A 22,343-nucleotide genomic window follows, 5' to 3' on the forward strand; every position below is an offset into this window, starting at 1 on the left:
CAGATAAAAAAGAGTGAAGGCTTCCTGGTGCATGGGGTATTTCTAAAAATCTGTGTTTCTATATGTGCGGACACTTGTACCTCTAGTTCCTGACAAAGTCCCTCAGTATGTTTTTGTGCATGTTTACTACTGTCTGCCGGATGCTTCACTAGGTCATTTTTCCTCCCTAGAGACTAGGAATAGGGGCTGTGCTTGAAACTCTACTTCTGGAAGGATTTATTTTATGGAAATTTCAAAGCAATTGGATTGACTTCTCCTAAAGAAAAAACTACACTGATTATAGTTCCTGCCCCCTCAACCTTCCTTCTTTTAAAATAACATTTCTTGTTTTTAGCTTTTCTGTGTCGTTTGCAAAAGTAGTACAGACTTGATGAAGAAAACTGGGAAAATTCAGTAAAGCACAAACAACATTTTGTTCCCACCGCTTAGAGCTAGCTATGGACATTTTTTCTTTAAATGCTAATGGACTGTTGTGAACCGTTCGGTCAGCTGCTTTTTTCCCCACTTCTACCATTTTCTACATTTTTACAACGACTATTGTCCGCTCTTGCTCTACCTGCGGTCACAGCCCTGGTAGACCTATTCCTCCCTCCGCTGCCTTGGGCAGCTGGGTGCCGCCCCGCCCACCGCGAGGCTACAAGGCCTGCGAAGGCGAGGCCTCTTTAAGAGGCAGGCACCGGGGGGCGGTCCCTGCGCGGATTGGCTGAACTCGCAGCCACGTGGCGGTCCTAGCAGCAGCGGTGGCGGTGGCCCGGCTCGCGCGGCTGCTGTGGGCCTCTTGCGGGGTCCCCGGGAAGGGGCGCAAATTAACAGATGTGCATGAGGAGGTGCCTGGTCGGCCTCACATTTTGTACCTGCTACCTGGCTTCTTACCTCACGAACAAGGTGAGGAGGGCGGGCGCGGGGTGCTGATGATTGCCCGTGGGGAATGTGAGTCCCCAAATCGTGTGTAGAACAAATGCTGCCTCCAGCTTTTTATCTGAGTTGTTCCTGATGACGATTGAGAAGAAAACGATTCTGTGTACGATGCTCTTTTAGAAATAAGATTTGTTGGACGGTACTGTCCCCATTTCTCGTCCTGTAATGCATTCTTTACATCTCCTGGGAAACTGGATTTTTTGACTGGTGAATTCCCAGGAACTTAATTTTTGGATATGTGGACCACTTTTTAGGGAAAGAAAAAGCAATTGGCTCCTGTTCCCTCGAGGAGGAAGAGTAGGCGAAGAAATCATAGACATCCTGCTTTCTCTTCTAAACATGCCCCTGCCCCAGAACCCCACAAGGTTCCAGAAACCTTTAAATAGAAGATATCAGTCCATCTCCATCTCTGCCTCACACCACTGATATCTCAAACCTATTTTTACTATGTCTCCATCCCAGGCACTTCCAGTATATTCAAGATTTTTTCATGAAATTATTTTTAAAAATAAGATGTAAACTTAATTTTGTTTAATGTCATAGAACCCTTTTGATGAAGAGGCAGAAAAGCAGTGGTACCATGTTTTTGTTTTGTTAGGAGGGAGAAGCTGGCCTTGGATTTGGTACCATGCAGGGAAATGTTGGATCCCTGTGGGCTAGGGTGGGGCATCAGCCCCTGTCCTGGACTCCAGGGTGGACACCAAGCCAAAGTGGCAATAGGGAGCTTAGGACCACCTTCCCCCACTGTAGGGTCTTGACTGCTCTCTCCCCACTCCCTGTTGAGAATAAAACCCTCTTGCTCCCTGGAAAAGAACTATTAGCAAATAGCGATAAATGAGCATTTGTTATCGTCATGAACATTGTTGAGGATGATGTAGGTCATGGCCTACATGCTCAATCCTTTCTCTGTCTCAGTTTTACAAAGAAAATATCATGGAAAAGTGGAGGGGAACAAACTGAATTGTGTGAGTAAATAGACTTCAGAGAAGAATGAAGGTCCATTTCTAGGAAACACAGACCACAGCACAGGTAGTTAACCATAATTGTGGCATTTAGGAGCTCATACAAAGGGAATTACGTGTTGATTAATCCATGGGGAAAAAAATATTAATGTAAACTTGCCCAACACCAGTCTATTGTGCTTTTCAGATCATGTGAAGTATCAGTAGAACCCTTGCTTAAAGCCATTTAATAGTTTTTAGGCTTTTAAAAAATTCTTAGTGTTCAGTCATAGAAAAAAAATAGAAAAAGATACCCAGAAAGATAAAATACAGTTCTCCCATTCATAATGTGCTGTAAATTTGGTTAAAAGACATAATAGAAATACAAGTTGACCTTAGCTGAGTTGGCTTTAAACAAATCCTTGAAAAACACACCTAAAAATGTAATATACCTAAGAAGAATTAGTTAGAAAAAAAAATCCTAAGAATGCAAAAACCAAACAAAACCCTAAAAATGGAAGGAAAACAAAGGAAATAATGAATAGGATGCAGTTCTTACTTGAAACACAGAAGGCGGTGGATTTTTAGGTAAACTAGGCAGTAGATAAAGTGGATACCCCGAGAAAACAGACAGTGTCCAGGTGTTTGTCCGGTTTTCTTTGGAGTGGCCGCAGTTATAACATGGCACTTCCGGGGTCTGGGACGATGCTGATGGGTCAGATGTCCACAATATCTGGCCCAGCTGCTGTGTGTTCCACTTTGTTGCATCCCCAACTGAGAGATGGTCAGGCTTCTGATGACCCTGGTGAAAGCAAGTCCCCCCCTCTCTTTTTTTTTTTTTAATTTTATTGGAGTATAGTTAATTTACAATGTTGTGTTAGTTTCAAGTGTACAGCAAAGTGACTCAGTTATACATATACATATATTCATTCTTTTTCAGACTTTTTTCTTGTATAGGTTATCACAGAATATTGAGTAGAGTTCCCTGTGCTATACAGTAGGTCCTTGCTGGTTGTCTATCTTATGTATAGTAGGGTATGTATGTTAATGCCAAGCCCCTGATTTTTCCCTCCCCCCAACATTCCCTTTTGGTAACCATAAGTTTGTTTTCGATATCTGTAAGTCTGTTTCTGTTGTGTAAGTAAGTTCATATGTATCACTTTAAAAAAAATTAGATTCCACATGTGAGTGAGAGCATATGATATTTGTCTTTCTCTGTCTGACTTACTTCACTTAGCCCCTCTCTTTAGTGTGAATTGGAAGGTCATTTTTTTTTCCCAATGTGTGATTTTTTTGGGGAGGAATAAGAAAAGCCTGTTTGAAACTTGAGTGTACTTATGTTTCTTTCGTAGGGATTTCTTTGATTATATGGTCTATCAATTCTCTATAATTTGAGAATGTCCATTAATTTGGTATTTGTTTTTCAGTATGTCCTGTCTGTCTTGAAATTTACCTACCCTACATTATTCCAAGGGTGAGTATCTTTTATGCACTTTATATACATTTGTAGGAAATGTCCAACCAGCATCATTAAATGTTCTTCAAAATATATTTAATGACTATAGATTTTTTCGTTAGATAGACATACTGTAATTTATTTAGTCATTCTATTAAAGGCATTTGAATTGTGTCCCATTTGGGGGGTATAAACACAACAATGTTCTCAGACATTTTTTGCATTCAAATCTGCCAAATTTCTAACTATTTCTTTGGAATAGATTCCTATATAAGAAATTTAGATTAAAGAACATGAACTTCTTTAGTAGTCTGCATGAATATTAAAAAATTCTTTTCCAGAATCTTTTTACCAATTTACATTGTAACCCAGCCTGTGTATGAAAGTTTCTATGATATTGTACTCAAACCATGACTGTTACTTTTTCCCTCTCTCTGCTGATTTCATGAGCAAACAATGGTATATTATTTTGTCTTATCATTTCTTAGATTATTCATGAAATTGGACAGTTTTCTTATATTATCCACTTGTATCTCTTTTTGTAGTGTCTATTTGTGCCTTTTACCCTTTTATTCTATTTTTTCTTTTTTTAACCCTTTTATGTTTACTAGGGTTTTAGTATTTTTTTATTATTTAATGAATTCTTCATATTTAAAGGATGTCAGCCACTTTTCTATCATATTTATTGGAATTTCTTTTTTTTCCATTTTTTCTTTGCCATTTTATTTTGTTTATAATTACCTTGATTATTTAGTTTTTTAAGTGACATCATAGAGAATTCATCGTTTGAATGTAGGAATGAAGTGGCAGAGAGAAACACAGATGAATCCAGTGTGTGATCTTGTGACTGAGAGATGCTATTATTAGGAAGAAGATAGAAAATGATGTAGAGTCAGGTCAACAGTCTAGAGAAATGGTAGAGGCAGCATGGAGTGCTCTGGCATTCACATTTCCCGTTCTCATCTCAAACCTCCACCCCCCCGCCCCCATCTTTTAAAAAAATATATTTTAGTTTTAAATTGATCGTTTCTTTTGTGATAGCTACCATTACTTTTATGTTTATTCTTCTCTATCACAAGATCATATATTCACCTATAAGTCATTAAAGCTTTTTTCAATTCTTAATTATGATCCATTTATTTTAGTGTATGGTGCAATGTGAAGAAATCATTCCTCCCCTAATGGTTTTTTATTTATACTAGCCCCATTTATTATATTTTATTGTATAATTCTTCCTTTTGTCTTTGGGTCGTTAGTATCATATGTAAAGTCATTTTTCTAGGGTCTATTTTTGAACACTTATTTGTCAGTTTTTATGAAAAGGGGCTAGTGGTTAATTGTTTTCATTATTATAGCATTTAAATATGTGGCAGAGCACGCCATCCCTCTTCTCTTTTTCCTTTTTTTTTTTTTAAGTATCACACAATTGCACACAGAAGAGCAGGGATAGAGATCTTAATATCAATCAAGGTTGAGTTCAGGACAAAAACATTAAGCAGATGAAGAAAGCTGTGTTAACAATGCTAAAGCAATGCAGTTCAAAGTGAAAATAAAATAATGATGAATATCTATCAACCAAACAACAGGGCATCGTCATTTGTCAAATAAAAACAGCAGCAATCCAGGGATAAATAAGAACATACTAGTGATAGGAGACAAATTTACTACTATTTTTCCATGACAGATCAATTGGACCAACAAAACACTAGAACATGTATATATATTTGATAAATGATACAATTAATAGATAAATATCAAACTCTGTATCTTGAAAATAGAGATTATGTTCCCCTTTCGAATGCCCATGGAATATTCACCATGAATAAAACATCAATTATTTTTTAAAAATATAAAGCAATTTTACAATCCCAGTGCACTGAAACCAGATCTTTATATCAAAAACAAAAATGCCTACCTACAAAGGGCTCTTGAACATATAAAAAGATATTCTTCATTCATAAGAAAATATAATTTTAAACTTTATTGAGGTATATTTTTACCAACAAGATCTGCAAAATAAAACTTCACAATTTGATAACATAGCATTGATGAGGATGTAGAAAGCAGGTGCTCTCATATATTGATCATGGGTGGCAAACTGGTACAATATCTATGATTGGCACTTTGGCAGAATATAGCAATGGTTTGAATCCTTCAATCCAGCAATTCCACTTCTAGTAATTTACCTGAGAGGTTTACTTGCATTTATGTAAATGAAATATGTACAAAGATATACATGTGAAACATTGCAGCTGTTTGTGACAGAGAACATTTTTATTTTTTGAATTTTATTTTATTTATTTTTATACAGCAGGTTCTTATTAGTTATTCATTTTATACATATCAGTGTATACATGTCAATCCCAATCTCCCAATTCATCCCCCCCTCCCCCGCCGCTTTCCCCCCTTGGTGGCCATACGTTTGTTCTCTACATCTGTGTCTCTATTTCTGCCTTACAAACTGGTTCACCTGTACCATTTTTCTAGATTCCACATATATGCGTTAATATATGATATTTGTTTATCTCTTTCTGACTCACTTCACTCTGTATGACAGTCTCTAGGTCCATCCATGAGACAGCATTTTTTTTTAATAATGACTTTTTAAAAAATATTTATTTATTTGGCTGTGTCAGGTCTTAGTTGCGGGTCTTAGTTCCCCCTCGGCATGTGGGATCTTAGTTCCCCAACCAGGGATTGAACCCTTGTCACCTGCATTGGAAGGCGGATTCTTTTTTTTTTTTTGTGGTACGCGGGCCTCTCACTGTTGTGGCCTCTCCCGTCGCGGAGCGCAGGCTCTGGACGCGCAGGCTCAGCGGCCATGGCTCACGGGCCCAGCCGCTCCGCGGCATGTGGGATCTTCCCGGACCGGGGCACGAACCCACGTCCCCTGCATCGGCAGGCGGATTCTCAACCACTGCGCCACCAGGGAAGCCCGGAAGGCGGATTCTTAACCACTGATCACCAGGGAAGTCCCAGAGAGCATTTTTAAACAACCTAATTTTCATCTATACAGAACCAATTAAATAAATTATATTGTATTCCTAATGGAATACTATTCAAATGTTAAAAAATAAGGAAACTTGTGTATTGACAAGGAAAGGTCTTGAAGATTCATTTAATGGAGAACAAAAGCAAGTCCATAACAGTATAGTACATTACCATCAAGTAGAAATGTGTGTATGTTTTCCTTGTTTAAAATAAAGATGGGGCTTCCCTGGTGGCGCAGTGGTTGAGAATCCGCCTGCCGATGCAGGGGACACGGGTTCGTGCCCCGGTCCGGGAGGATCCCACATGTCGCGGAGCGGCTGGGCCCGTGAGCCATGGCCACTGAGCCTGTGCATCCAGAGCCTGTGCCCCACAATGGGAGAAGCCACAGCAGTGAGAGGCCCGCGTACCACAAAAAAAAAAAAAAGATGAAGACACTAGTAAGAGTGGTTACATTAGGGAACCACTAAGGTGGTGGACAGGGAAGTGCAGACAGTGGACAGGGAAGGGGAGAAGACTTTTCGCCACTTTTTTATGCTTTTGAATTTTTGTTCTTTATATTATCACCGATATGTTATTTCAGATGAACTTTAGAATTACTTCATCGTTTCTCCATATTTCACAGCAAAACTTAAAAAAAAATGTCATAAAGCTGGGATATTGTTTTCTCATTTCCTTTTCTTTCTTTTTTTTTTTTTGCCATACGTGGACGTCTCACTGTTGTGGCCTCTCCCGTTGAGGAGCACAGGCTCTGGATGCGCAGGCTCAGCAGCCATGGCTCACGGGCCGAGCCGCTCTGCGGCATGTGGGATCTTCCCGGACCGGGGCACGAACCCGTGTCCCCTGCATCAGCAGGCAGACTCTCAACGACTGCGCCACCAGGGAAGCCCAACTTTTCTTTTTTTAAAATTTGATTTTATTTATTTATTATTTTTGGCTGCACTGGGTCTTCGTTGCTAAACGCGGGCTTTCTCTAGTTGCCGTGAGCGGGGGCTACTCTTCGTTGTGGTGCGCAGGCTTCTCATGGCAGTGACTTCTCTTGTTGCGGAGCTCGGGCTCTAGGCACGCGGGCTCTAGAGCGCAGGCTCAGTAGTTGCAGCTCACGGGCTTAGTTGCTCCGCGGCATGTGGTATCTTCCCGGACCAGGGCTTGAACCCGTGTGCCATGCATTAGCAGGAGGATTCTTAACCACCGTGCCACCAGGGAAGCCCCTGTTTTCTCATTTTCTGATCCTGATTGTCCTTTCACTTCTCTCCGGGTAGAGGGACTTAGGGAAGTTAGTGGGAAAAGGTGATGTTTTCACCTGAATTGCCTTTTCCCCTCCTTCTCTGTAGATGTCAGACTGAATGCACCTCCCCCGATAGAATGTAAGGTCTACAAATGCAAGAATTAAACAACAAAAAAAGTCCATTTTGTCACTGGCGTATCCCTGATGCCTAGAAACATGCCAGGTACACAGGAGGCACATAGTAGGGCAGAATAACTCATTCTAAGAAAATTGATCACATGCATATGCCAGTCACTGTTTTATTTTATTTTTTTAATTTTTAATTTTTTTTTGCGGTATGCGGGCCTCTCACTGCTGTGGCCTCTCCGGCCACGGAGCACAGGCTCCGGACGCCCAGGCTCAGCGGCCATGGCTGACGGGCCCAGCCGCTCCACGCACGGCATGTGGGATCCCCCCAGACCGGGACACGAACCCGTGAACCCTGCATCAGCAGGCGGTCTCCCAACCACTGCGCCACCAGGGAAGCCCACCAGTCACTGTTTTAGACACTTGGACTACTTCAGTGAAGGAAAGAAAAATCCCTGCTCTCCTAGAGCCTGCTAATTTCTTCTTCAGTTTACCTGCAGTGAATGGTACCTTCTATCCAGTAGCCCTACTCAGAAACCTGTGTTATTCTTGATTTCTTTGTCTCCTTCACCCCAACGTCTAATCAACAACTAGGACCTCTAACATCTTTAGAACCTGTCCACCTTCTTCATCGCCTCTTCCTGGGCCACTATCATCTCTCAAATCACCCTAACAACTCCTAACTTGCTTCCTGGCCCCTGGTCTTGCTTCTCTCAGCAAACATTCTCTCCCTTGTAAAGAGACAGAGATTTCCCCAAGATAAATGTGGCAGTGTCACTCCCGTGCTGCAGACCCTTCAGTGGGTCCCCAGTTTGAAGCCCCAGCTCGTTGACGATTGACATGGCCTTTCGTGACCAGCCCCCGCCTCAGGTACTCACATGCTAAGGTCAGGCCAATTGAACCTCTCTAAGAAGCTCTGCTGGAGCCATTGTCCCTCTTACCTGTGGGCCCTGGTCCATTCTGGGCCTCCCGCTTTGAACAGGCTTCATCAGGCTTTTGCTTGAATTTACTTCCTCTAGGAAGAGTCACCCAACCCCTTAGACTGGATTAACTGCCTCTGCTAGGGTGTTTTCTGCTACCTGGTACTCTTCTCATTAGGACTGTATCACACTTTATTGTAATTATTGGTTAATTAGCTTACTTCCCTCTAGACCAGAGTTTCTCGGCCTCAGCACCATTGGTATTTTGCACTGGATAACTCTGTTGTGGAGGGCTGTCTAGCACGTTGTAAGGTGTGGGGCAGCATCCTGGCTTCTACTCATCAGGTGCCAGTAGCAACCCTTCCTCCATCCCCAGTTGTGACAACAAAAATGTCTCCAAATGTCCCCTGGGGGGGGAAGATCCACATGATTGAGATCCACGGCACTAGACCAAGCTGTTGGAGGACACGACCCATATCTGTCCACTCCGCCTCTCCCACAAGGGATACGTAACACCTGGATCTTACAGGATGAGCAGGTGTCCACCAACACAGAGGAGAAGGGAAGACGTTATGGGTCATGAGGGCCGCATGTGCAAATTCTGAAAAGTATGAAATGGCCTGGCACACTACTGAGGCTATGGCCTGTTCGGTGTGGCTGCCACTGGCAGATGGACAGGAGCTTACCCTGGAGAGGGACAGCTGCAAGTCCTGGAAGGCTTCTATGTCACATGCAAGTGACTTTGTTCTGTAGACCAGGGGTTCTCCAGTGTCGTGTCCCAACACACGGGTGTGCTGTAATCACCTCCGAGGTAGGTGTCTCAAGTCATAACTAAAAATAAGGTTTTGAAATTTATGAATGACTCACCAAAAATAGAGTAAAAGCAAGTAGTGTGGAATAGGATACAGTTATGCCTGTAGTACTGGTCACTCATTTGGCATTTTGCTGTGCTTTCTGCAGTGGGAGAGTGAGGGGTGTTTATCTTGTCACCTGTGCTCCCCCTAAACTCTGCACGTGAGGAAATGTGTCTCACGTGAGCTTCATGACCCCAAGTGTGTTGCAGCAGAAAAGAGGCTGAGGGCTGCTACCTACAACACCAGGAAGAATCAGCGATTTTTAAAGCAGGCGAGGGGCACAATTAGGTTTGCATTTTAGAACAGACCCTTTGGCTGCAGGATGGAGAATGGATGGTGCAGGGCAACCCTGGAGAGAGGGGGACCGGTTAGGGAACTGATGCTATGGTCTAGGTGTGGGATGTTGAGAGTCTGAATTAAGCAGAGGGATGGAGGGGAAGGCTTTGGGTTTCAGAGACATTACTGATGAGGGATAGTAGGAGAATGACCAGGATGAGGAGAGGGAAGTTCAGGGTTATGTTTTAGGCATGTTATCATCGGGAACCTGTGGGGTATCAGGGTGGCCATATCCTCGTGAGAAGGGGGATATGGGAATCCTTAGTGCAGAGGTCATGGAGAAGTGGTGGCTGTGGGTGAGATTGTTCAGGAAAAGTCTAGAATAAGAAGAGGAGAACATCAGTGTCAGCACTGAATGGTACAGCTGGACTCAGGGAATAGTAGAGGTTGAGAAGGATGGGTCTGAGAATTGGGATGATAATTTGGAGAAAGTGGGAGAAAGGAGTTGTAAGAAGGATCCCATGTGTATATTTGTGTCACTCGACAGATCTTCTGGGGGTGGATGGCATTTGAGACCATGGTACTCTGTTAAATTCACATTGGCCCTTATCCTTTTCAGGTGGCAGACATTAATCGGTGGACTTTTGCTTCATGTGTCATGGAAACTGGGCTGGGCGGAGATCAACAGCAGTTCAAGGTAGGACCACCTCTTCTGTGATTGATTCATGACTCATACCCAGCTTCCTTGTGTATTATTTAACTTCTGGTGTTACATTGGGAAACACGGGTGTTTATTTGAGTTGTATGATCTCTTAATTCCCTTCTCATCTTGAGATTAAATGATTTTGTAATCAAATAGAGCTCAAGTAGTGTTTTCCTGGTTAATAATGCCACTCTTATAATATTAAAATAAATTGAGATATACAATTTATAATACCATATTAATTTGGCTTTGTTTTAGATCATAGGACTGCTATGAATAAGTTATTAAATCAGCTTTAAATTTTTGGGGTAAATTTTTAATTTTGAAATTATTTCCTGCTTACAGAAAAGTTAGAAATAGTACAAAGAAGTCACATATCCTTTACTCAGATTCCCCAATTATTATTTCACCTTGCTTCTCTTATCAGTTTCACTTGATATATACATATATATTTGTATATATGTAATTTTTTTCTGAATTATTTGAAGGTAAGTTGCAGATTTTTTTTTGCTTCTGAATTGTTGAGCATGTATCTCCTAAGAGCAAGGATGTTCTCTTACAGGACTACAGTAGTTATCAAAGTGAGGAAGTTAGCACTGATGTAATACTATTATCTCATATATAGACCGATTCATATTTTGCCAGTTTTCTCAGTAATATTCTTTATAACCCTCTCCACAAAAATTTGATCCAGGGTCCGATTCAGATCACACATTGTTGTTATGATCCTATTAAGACCGCTTTTCAAATAGATTTAAAAGAAATGTCAAAGACAATGACATTTTTCAACCAAAATTGTAATCCGAATTGGCTATTCAGTCCTGCCTCACCCAAAGAAATCCTCATGATTCTTTGAGAACATCATGCCTTGCCTGAAATGATGCACAAAATGAAAAGAAAATGAAGTCAAGGTTTACATGAGTAAGGTAAACAACCCAACTGAATGATCAGGCCAAATCATTTGCCTCGTGGTCCAAGTTATCTGCCCAACTTCTCCATGAATTAGATTAACTGCTTCATTGCTAAGTCATCCCTTGGCTTGGCACTCTGGAGAAGCTTTGAGAATGAGTCCAGTATAAATATTAATTATTTTGGCTTCTTCTGAAAATATTTAACTAGAGAGCAAAACACTGGTATGAAGAAGTTTGACAAGGGAGAGGCCCTGGGAACTTAGGTGTGGATTAATTTCCCTGACCCTATTACATCACAGTCCATATCCTGAAAGACTGTCACACACAAGATGCTTAACTAATCCAAAGGAGTAGTTCATTAAGTCATAATTTTACATTTCCATGGTAGAGCGTCCTCCACTTGATAAAACCCCAAAATATAAAATTTGGGGATTTTATATGTGATATTAAGCACAGGTCTTACTTTATACTCCATTGTTATGGTGGATAGTTCAAAGAGAATGGGTCTTCATTTCAACGAATAGGAGCCCTGAATTCACAAGGACTGTGATAGTTCTAAGATTTAGTTCTAAGATTTAGTTAAATGATGAAGCATTTTGACTCCAAATAGTTGAATGTATTCCTCCACAGAAGCAAGAGATTGGACTAGAATCAGGGAATTGGCTGTCAGATTTTGGACCGGGGTCCACTGGTGCTGATCAACATGAATCTTCCTCTTTTACAGTGTTCCTGACTATGATTATCTTATAATTTCTGATGTGAATTATTTACTTGTTCATAATGGTCATTTAAACATTACCTTAGGGAATTCCCTGGTGGTCCAGTGGTTGGGACTCTGTGCTTTCCCTGCCCAGGGCCTGGGTTCGATCCCTGGTCGGGGAACTAGGATCCCACAGGCTGTGCAGCGTGGCCAAAAAAAAAAAAAAAAAAAAAAAATTAAAATTAAATAAACATTACCATAGTCATATTTCCTTAAAAGACATGCCATTGTTCATACTCAAACATTTTTTTGTATGTAAAATATACATAACATAAATTTTACCATTTTTAAACATTTTTTAAGTGTACGATTCAGTGGCATTAAGTACATTCACAATGTTATGCAACCATTACCACCATCCATTTCCAGACCTTTTCACCATTCTAAACAGAAACTCTGTACCCATTAAACAATAGCTCCCCCTTTCTCCTTCCACCCCCACCCCACCCAGGCCCCTGGTAAAGCTCTGTTCTATGTTGTCTCTATGAATTTACCTATTCTAGGTACCTCCTTTAAATGGAATCATACAGTATTTGTCCTTTTGTGATTGGTTTATTTCCCTTGGCATAATGTCTGCAAGCCTCATCTATGTTGAAGCATGTGTGAGGATTTCCTTCCTTTTTAAAGATGAATAATATTCCATTGTGTGTATAGAGCACATTTTGTTTCTATACCACATTTTGTTTATCCATTCATCCATTGATGGAATTCTTCATATTTTTATTGCTTTTTTTGGAGGAGGGTAGAGGGGATGACTAGTAGAACTGGGTGAAGTCAAAGATTCTCAAGATGCTTTCCCAGGAAGAAGTGGTCCTTGACAGAGAAGGATCCACTAGACACTGTTGTCCCTTTAACTTGCATGATGCTAGGTGCCACCCATCTCAGAAGAGCCATAATCATATCTCTTTTTGGTCCCCTTGCTAAATCTCCCAGAGACTTTTTCACCTCTATCCCCTGGACTTCCTCAGGTGGTTTCACAGCCACGCACACCTGATGTCAGCTCAGCTAAGCTTCTCCTCAAAGCTTCTAGTGTCTTCGTTTGTAGTGGGTCTTGTGGTTAATAACTACTGTCACAGCTCAGGATTTCCAGTTACCATGGGCCCTGGGCAAAGGGGTGTTAGCAGATAGCAAGCAGCAAGGACCCAGCTCCAGTGCTCCTTTGTGTGTGCCCGGGCTGGGTTTGTGTTTGCTGCGGCTGCTGTTTCCTACTGGGCTTGGTTTTCCAATGATGTCATTAGAGAACCAAAGCCCAGCTTTGCTGTGTGACTGTGTACTTGTGCAGAGATAGCAGAGGTTGGGCTCTACTAAAAATGGAAACAATAGCTGGAAGACAGTTTGGAGTCCCTGAAGGCATGATGGAATGTCATCATGGAGTTATAGTGATGGGGCTGGAGGGTGGGCCCCAAGTTGGTCCTTAATAGCATATGCCATAGAGAGCTCATTTAGACTGTCCTTGTAGCCTGGAGCACAGCAGCAGAATCCCAGATTCCCTTGCAAACAAGTCGCAGACCCTGGCACCATGTTTCTTACATTGCAAAGAGGCCATACGTGCTGTGTTTGTCAGCCTCTGGCCACATCATGTATTGACCACCCAGTGATCTGATGGAATCATTCTTCTCCCAGGATGTTTGCCTGGCAGCCAGTTGTTATCATCGGGTGTTGGATGATGCCCTGGAAGCCTCTGTCTTGGGAAAGATAGCACTGGTTTTCAGTCACAAGCTTGTCATTATATGGTGGCAACTGTTGTAGCCAAGACTTTGCAGAGCATTGAAGTGATTTTTCTAGCAGATGTTGGAAGTCCTGTGCTGAAACCTTTTTGTATTTCTAAAACATGATCCTAAATGAACACTGTGACCTGTTTCAGCTGACTGGAAGTCTGGTAGCACAGTGAGACCGTGTCGCTCTGTTAGATTCTAGAACCATCGCTGAGGACCGACTCAGGCATGATTTCATTGGAGACTTTAGATGCCATCTCCTGGCTCCCATATCACCAGGCTGCCTGTTTAAATAAAAACATTTTGAAAGTAATCTTTAACCTACATGCCACTTTTTGTCCACTATGCATATGAGAGTAAAATTTTGATTCTCAAGGTTTTCAAGTATGAGAAATTCTAAGTTAAAAAAACCTATGCCATAATACCTTTGTGACCAGAGATTTCTAATAGATGAAGAAGCCCTCACACCATAATGTTACATTAAGAGTCTTTGCTGGGGAAGCATAACGAATACCTTTTATAAAACCTCCAAATTAACTCAGCCTTCTCCCTAAAGAAATGAATAGTGAGACAATCAGGGTCGAGATTGTACTTCTTTTTTTTTTTTTTTTTTTGCGGTACGCGGGCCTCTCACTGTTGTAGCCTCTTCCGTTGCGGAGCACAGGCTCCGGACGCGCAGGCCCAGCAGCCATGGCTCACGGGCCCAGCTGCTCCGCGGCATGTGGGATCTTCCCGGACCGGGGCACGAACCCATGTCCCCTGCATCGGCAGGCGGACTCTCAACCACTGCGCCACCAGGGAAGCCCCTGTACTTCTTTTTAATTATTGATTATTTATTGTTTTTTAAGTGAGCTAGCCCACCTTTATGAAAGCTACTGGGGGTTGGAATTTCCCATATCATGTTGTAATGTATTGATATTTCATTTTGAGTGACTCATAGTTTTCTAAAAAGTCATCTCTGCTCACAGAGGAAAATTAGCGCTCAAATTCATGGATTTTTGATATTCTTCCCAGTTGTTTTCTCTCCAGAGGAATGCTTGACACATATACATATGTTGAAATTACTTTTGGGGGATAATACAGTGAACTTTTAAAACTTCCTCAGGAAACATGCTTAGAGCCACCAAAAGGACAAAATATTGAATAAAAGCTGATTGGTGTTGGTGTGGTGATTGGGCTGGTGCCTGGGGGGAGTCCAGGAGGCCAGCGATGGCAAAAGGACAGGAGTTTCTGAAGTATCAGCTTTATTGAAGTGTCATTTGCAAATAAAATTTTAAGATGTTTAAAGTGTACAACGTGGTGATTTACTATATGTATACATTGTGAAAGATTCTCACCATCTAGGTAATGAACACATCCAGCACCTCACATATTTATCTTTTTTTTTTTGATGAGAACATTTAAGTTCTAGTCTCTTAGCAAATTTCAGTTATACAGTACAATGTGATCAACTGTAGTCAACATGTTATACATTAGATCCTCATAGGATACGTTATTCATCATTCATGAGTAATCAATATACATTATTCATCTTGCAGCCGAAAGTTTGTGCCCTTTTACCAAACTCTCCCTGTTCCCCTCACCCCCCAGTCCCTGACAACCACTTTTCTACTCTCCACAGTGGTTGAGGGTCCGCCTGCCGATGCAGGGCACACGGGTTCATGCCCCGGTCCGGGAAGATCCCACATGTCGCGGAGCGGCTGGTCCCGTGAGCCATGGCCGCTGAGCCTGCGCATCCGGAACCTGTGCTCTGCAACGGGAGAGGCCACAGCAGTGATACCGCAAAAAAAAAAAAAAAAAAAAGATTCCATGTATAAATGATGCCATGCAGTGTTTGTCTTTCTCGGGATGGGATTTTTTGACCTTTGACACCTGCAGGTCATGCCCACACCACTCCGTGCACAGGAGTCTGCTGAACTCACGATTTGTCATAGATACACCACATGTGGAAGTCACTCAGAGTCCATATAACCCTTTCTGGCCTCTTAAGTCCATGGTGTGAAATGTAAACCTCCCCAGACTGAGATCAAAGGAGTTATGTCTTGCACATTAGCTTGGATTTGCAGTCCCTCGTGGACTGTGCACGGGCAAGGTGCTTGTACTGGGTTTTCTTTCTTTCTCACATCTATTAGAGATGAGATATGTGCCTCTTCTATCCTGCCTCACTTATTATTCGGGGACCTGGGTGGCCTATATTTCTTTTTCTTTTTTCTTTTTTGGACTATATTTCTTAGTACTGACTTCTCTGTTCTGTGCCATGCCTGCCATGTGTCTCCTAAGGCTCACATAACTGCACATCCAGCCTTGGTCCTCCCAGGGGAGGGGTGAGGCACCCAAGAGTACCACTACTCGAAAGTTCCAGACGATGGGACCCAAGCTGCCTTACTCTAAATCAGGGGTCAGCAAACAAGAGCCAGAAAGTAAATGTTTTAGGCTCTGTGGGCCGTGCAGTCTCTGTCACAACTACTCAAATCTGCTGTTGTAGCGGGAAAGCAGCCATGACAACGTAAACGGATGGGTGTGGCTGTGTGCCAATAAAATTTTCAGCAACAGGCAGCAGGTGGGATTTGGCCCACAGGCCCTTGTTTGCTGCCTCCCGGCTCTAAGCTATCCTCTCTGAGAAATGGTGTCATCACAGGGTTCTTGGGTCCAAGTAATATTAGGGTTGGACAAGGGAGTGTGGCCCTCTGTGAGTCAGGGAGAGAGTAAGGAATGAAGGAGAAAGGTCTAAGAATAGGAGGAAGCAGCGAGAAAAGGGAGTAAGATACTTTAAGTACCATATTCACCAGGAATGGACCGAAAAGATGAAATTAGGTGTTTTCTATAAGTAGGAAGTTAATATATGCAGAAGTCCTTTTGAATTGTAAAGCAAATACTGATTTTACAGTTATAAGGTGTGTTACTGTTTTAGGCAGTGCCAATCAGTAGTCAACACATCAACTCTGGTATCTTGGTCAGGTGTTATTTTCATGTTTAGAAACTGCTTTGAGCTCACTAGGTGTCACTATAATGCAGAGAATTTTAAAGAATAAGGACGGGAATAAAACACAGACCTACCAGAGCATGGCCTTGAGGATATGGGGAGGGGGAAGGGTAAGCTGTGATGAAGTGAGAGAGTGGCATGGACATATATACACTACCAAACGTAGGGTGGATAGCTAGTGGGAAGCAGCCGCATGGCGAGATCAGCTTGGTGTTTTGTGACCATCTAGAGGGGTGGGATAGGGAGGGTGGGAGACGCAAGAGGGAAGAGATATGGGAACATATGTATATGTATAACTGATTCACTTTGTTGTAAAGCAGAAACTAACACACCATTGTAAAACAATTATACTCCAATAAAGATGTTAAAAAAAAAAAAAAAAGAATTCAGCTCAAGGATCCTGCCAGGCTCCCATGAACAGATAAACTAAGTGTTTTCAGGGAGCAGATGTTCCCTCAATAATGCATGCTCTATTTGAAAAACAAATGATTTAATTTAATTAGGCTTCATCTCAATAGCAACAGTTTTATGATTCATGCCAACAGACTATTGTTAGCTTCTTGTAAAATGCTTTATTCATCAGGGTTCTTAGGGACAGTAGAGCGTGCACAAGCAGAAAAGAAAAAGTACACGATGCAAACAAGATGCAACATTTGTGCTTATAACTCACGTAGGAAAAATTGCGTTATTACCACTATTTTCAAAGCAGACCCTGTAGCAAATAGTCCTTCAATAGAGTACAGCCTGCAGCCTTTCACACACACACACACACACACACACACACACACACACACACACACACACACATACACACACCCTGGCTCAGCCCTCACACCACAGAGACTCGAGATTCTGTCAGGACCTCCTCAGGATTTAATCCCATCTTGCCTCCTTTGATGGCACGTAGAACAATGTAAGAATAAACCAGCATAGAAGGCCCAGATGGTGCCACCTTATGAATTAAAGGTGGAGAGGAGGTGCCTTAATAGATGTGCCTCGTTTGTTCCTAATGCGCAGGCTGTTGGGTGTCTCAGAATCATGCAGTGTTAGAGCTGCCAAAGAGTGTCTCAGCGAGCTCAGGCTGCTGTCACAAAAGACCACGGACTGGGTAGGTTAAACAGCAGACATTTATTTCTCACAGTTCTGGAGGCTGGGAAGTCCAAGATCAGGGTGCCAGTGTGGTTGGTGTCTGTTGAGGGTTTCTTGTGGGTTTACAGATGTCTGCTTTGTTCCTGTATCTTTACATGGTGGTAGTGTGTGTGTGTGTGTGTGTGTGTGTGTGTGTGTGTGTGAGAGAGAGGGGGGGGGGGAGAGAGAGAGAGAGAGAGAGAGAGAGAGAGAGAGAGAGAGAGAGAGAGAGATGGAGAGAGGAGGCATGCCCTCTTGTGTCTCTTACAAGGGCACTAATCCCATCATGAGGGCTCCATCCTCATGACCTGATTACCTCTCAAGGGCCCTGCCTCCAAATGCCGTCATACTAAGGATTAGGGTTTCAACATATGAGTCTTGGGAGAACATAAACATGCAGATCATAGCAGAGAATGAGTCAGTATAACGTCTCTGGAAAGCAATTTTGTAACCAGTTACAAACTTTAACATGTGTATCTTTGAAAAGCAATTCCACTTCAGGAAATATATTCTGAATATTGTGAAAACATCATAAATATGAGCAGCGAATATATTCAAGGATAATCATTACTGTGTTAGGATAGTAAAAACCTTGGATAAGCTTAAATGTCCAGCAGTAGCCTGGTATTCAAGTATTAATAAATTGGGGATGACTTTTGACATGGAAAGATGTTAAGCAGGTTATAAAACAACCTGTGTAATTGGATCCCATTTTTGTTGAAATGTTCATATATGTGCATATGGATGCTGTTTGGAAGGAGATGTAACAAGGTATTAACAGTGGTTATCTTTGGGTAGTAGGATTGTAATTATAATGTTTTTCTTGATAATCTGTGTTTTCAAAATTTTCTAACATGGAAGGTACCACTTTTTAATAAGAAAAAGCGATAAATTATTATAGGAAACAAAATAACTGCCTCCATTTCAAGTTTCTAAGTTCACGTCTATTGAAGAAAAACATGTTCGTTTTTTAATGCAGTTGGTTTTTTGTTGTCACAATTATAGGCTACAACATGATATTTACAAATGTTTATTGAATTTGAAATTCTTAGGATTCTCGCATTGGGGCCATTTCAAACAGGCAGATGGCAGGATATGGAACTTTTTGCTTGCATCCCTGCCTTTGACAACTGAGTAGCTGTAAGCGCCAGCAGTTCTGTTCAGAGCAAAGTCTCTGAAGCACTTGAGAAAAGCAGAGGAAGAAATGTGAATTAGAGTCATGACTGCAGTTTCCTGTTGTATCTTGCTGCTTTGTACCAAACTAGCAAGAGAAGGGAAAACTTTTTTTTAAGTTACAAAAATAATACATAGTGATTCATTCAGCAAGTATTTGAGTGCCTACTGTATATGCCAGGTATTGTGTTAGGTGTAAGGGGTGCATAATGAACAAAACAGACAAAAATCTTTGCCCTCATAGAGCTACATTCTAATTGATGCAGACAGACAAGAAACAACTAAAAATGAAAGTGGATGATGTAATAGGTATAGAGAAAAATAGAGCTAGGTAAGTGGATAATGTGTATGTGTGTGTGCCTAAGTATGGGCCAGTGGATGGGGGGTGGTTTGTTATTTTATATAGGGTGGGTAAGAAGGACTCATGGATAAGATGACTTTTGAGCAGAGATTTGAATACGTGAAGGAGTGAACCATGCAGGTATCTGGAGGGGGAGGGCTCCAGGCTGAAGAATGTTTGATGATCAACAATGAGGTCAAAAGCAGTTTTATTTCACTTGTAAATGGAAACATCACTGTAGATATCTTTAAATACCTCAACAACAGTAATAATAAATAATAAAGTGTAGTCAAGTAGTACATATGTAGCCTCCAGAAAGGTACCAGTTTATATCCCACAGCAGTATATGAAGGCATTAATTTTATGACCCCCTGTATAAGTTACCATTTTTTAAAAATTGCTAGTTTCTTGGGTAGGACTTGGTATATCATTGTTTTATTTTAAAGTTCTGTTAGTATTCGGGCAGTTGAATAACTTTTCACATGTTTATTGGCCATTTGTGTTTCTTGTGTGTGTGTGTGTATGTGTATGAGAGAGAGACACACACATGCACACATACACAGACAGGAAAAGGAGAGAGAAAATTACCTATTTCTGTCCTTTGAATGTTTTTCTTTTTTCTTTTGGGGAGTTGGTTTTTTTCTTATTGATTTGTAAACACATTATACATCAAGGATATTAAACTCCAACCTGTTTTATATGTTGCCAGTGTTCTTCCTGGTTTGCTAATCATCTTTTCATTTTCTTTATGGTGTTTTGGCCATCTTAGGTGGATCTGTCAGTCTTTCCTAGTGGCATCTAAACTTGGAGTTATGTGTGGAAAAGCCAGAAGGAGGACATTTATTGAGTGTTGTTGTTTTCAATGTGCCACGTGCTACCCCAAGTGCTGCGTATTCATTCTTTTAGCTAATTTCTCAATAGCCTTCTGAGCATTATTATCGCCATTTTATAAATGTAAAACTGAGCTCTCACTGCAAACTAGCTTTAGAGTTGGGATATAAATCAACTAGCTTTAGAGTTGGATATAAATCTTCTAAATAGGAAGGTTTGCCTGACCACATTCTTTCTACTACACAGAGCCTCCTGCTCTGTACTGGTGCGCCCTTCCTACTTCCACCTCTAGATAACCTAGATGACCCCTAGATGATCCCAGCCCTAGATGCCCTGACCTAGAAGAAAGGGCACAGCCCAGGGACACGTGTGAAGTTTGTGCATCCCTTAGAGCTGTTGGTTAAAGTTTTCAGCTAACTGCTGGAACATTCCTTGGGAGTGAAGAGAGCTAATTATAATCTCCAAAGATTTGAGCAACCATGTGAATGTTATAAGATTATACTCTCCAGTGCCCAGAACCAGGTACAGTTTCCATCACCTTTTGCTGTATCTCCTGAGAAAAGAATCCTCAGTTTTAGCAGACCTAACTAGGATGTAAAAATTAGTTTCCTTTCTTTCTGAAGAAAGGATTTTAAAGAAATACTTCAAGAGATGGCAAAAACACAAAGAAGCACTGCCCTTGTAGCTGGTACTCACCTTGTTTCCACACTGCCTGGGAGAGTATGGAAAATTCAGTCATCATGAATTTTATCTGCCCCGGTAGCTGTTGAAAGGTCTGACCCCTCCGTGTTGTAAGATCACACTTATAGTTGTGGAATCCCTGGAAGCCAGAGGTCCAGATTCTAATTCCTGAAGCAGCCTGTGTATATTTTTTTCTGGTTGAAGTTCTTCCTTTTTTTTTTTTTTTTTTAAACAACAAAAGGAAACTTATGCTTTATTGAGGGAAAAATTCTACTCTCGTAGTAAGATATAGAGGAAAATTTAGTCAGACCTTGTGCTATGCTCTGTACTTACAGTACTTACAGAGATGGAAATTTTTTTTTTTTTTTTTTGGCTTAAAATAACACAGATTTGTTATCTTACAGTTCTGGAATTCAGAAGTCCAAAATGGTTTCACTGGGATGGGATAAAAAGTCTTTGGCTGTAAAGTATTTGTTACAATTGGGAAATTTTTCCCGCATTTTTTATGTTACAAAACTTTGCGGTACATCTTAAGTTTTCAAATGTCCCAATTCCTTTTCAGAAATTTTTCCCCAGAAAAATTTATATTTATGCATATCTTCTAATTTTGCCTAAACTTTCTTTCTGAAGTTATTTCTTTGTATTTTAGGGCGGAGGGGTTAAAATACAAGAGGTTCCCTAGCGCTGTTTTCTTTCCCTCACGTCCATGGCCATTCCGATACCCTGAAGTCTGTATGCGAGTAGGCAGGAGTTTTCTTTGTTCAGGAGTGGGTGGAGCACGGGTGTCTGGGGCCTCACTGACCTTCCATTCTGAAGTGTCAGGCTTGCCGCGGCTGGGCCAGCCGCTATTTCACCCCGCACACACCTTCCTTCCTTCCTCATCATGCTCCCCACAGCACATGCTCTGGGCTCCCTTCTAGGGCACAGAAGGCCATGGCACTTGGCCCTTAATGTCTAATGGGAAAGCCTTTTCCTAGAAGAGTAGCAATTGGTCGGTATTAGCTTGGCCCGTTAGGATGGAGGCTGGCATTTCCATTCTTTGTTCACCTTCTGGTTGGAAGTACAGATGTCTGTGATCGCAGCAGGACTAGTAATAGCAGAATATTTCTCAGAAAACTAGCTGCTTGAGCTGCTACCAGAGCAAAATCATGTTGTATTTGCAACTTACTTATTTATATATCATTGTCTCACATTCGATTATTATGAGATCCTTGAGGGTAAAGTATGAGAGGCAGTTAAAAGCAAGGTTTTAAGTCAGACAGGCCTGAATTTAAATTGTGGCTTTGCCATTACTAGCTTTTCTGACCACAGACAAATTACTTAAACTCTTTGTGCCTCGGTTTCCTCATCTGCACAGTGGGGGTAGTAATAATAATAATACTTTCCTCGTGAGATTGTTGTGCAGATTTTA

At 41.5% G+C, this 22,343-nt stretch overlaps 1 protein-coding gene across 9 annotated transcripts in view; it reads left to right on the forward strand.

Moving 5' to 3' along the window:
- The first annotated feature begins 692 nt into the window (after positions 1–692).
- Positions 693–22,343, forward strand: part of TMEM241 (transmembrane protein 241) — a 107,204-nt gene continuing 85,553 nt past the window's right edge. For 8 of the 9 annotated variants that reach the window (XR_010836909.1, XR_010836910.1, XM_067015237.1 and 5 more), the window contains exons 1-3: positions 706–885; positions 3,287–3,333; positions 10,327–10,404. Coding sequence is in view for 7 of the 9 variants with exons in the window: in XM_067015237.1 (XP_066871338.1) it covers positions 814–885; positions 3,287–3,333; positions 10,327–10,404 (197 nt within the window). In the remaining 2 variants the exon portion in view is untranslated. Of the gene's footprint in view, positions 886–3,286; positions 3,334–10,326; positions 10,405–22,343 lie in introns of all 9 variants that reach the window. The other variant, XM_067015231.1, reaches the window with a different exon arrangement.

The sequence above is a fragment of the Kogia breviceps genome, chromosome 15 (genome assembly GCF_026419965.1).
Source record: "Kogia breviceps isolate mKogBre1 chromosome 15, mKogBre1 haplotype 1, whole genome shotgun sequence".
Lineage (NCBI taxonomy): Eukaryota > Metazoa > Chordata > Mammalia > Artiodactyla > Physeteridae > Kogia > Kogia breviceps.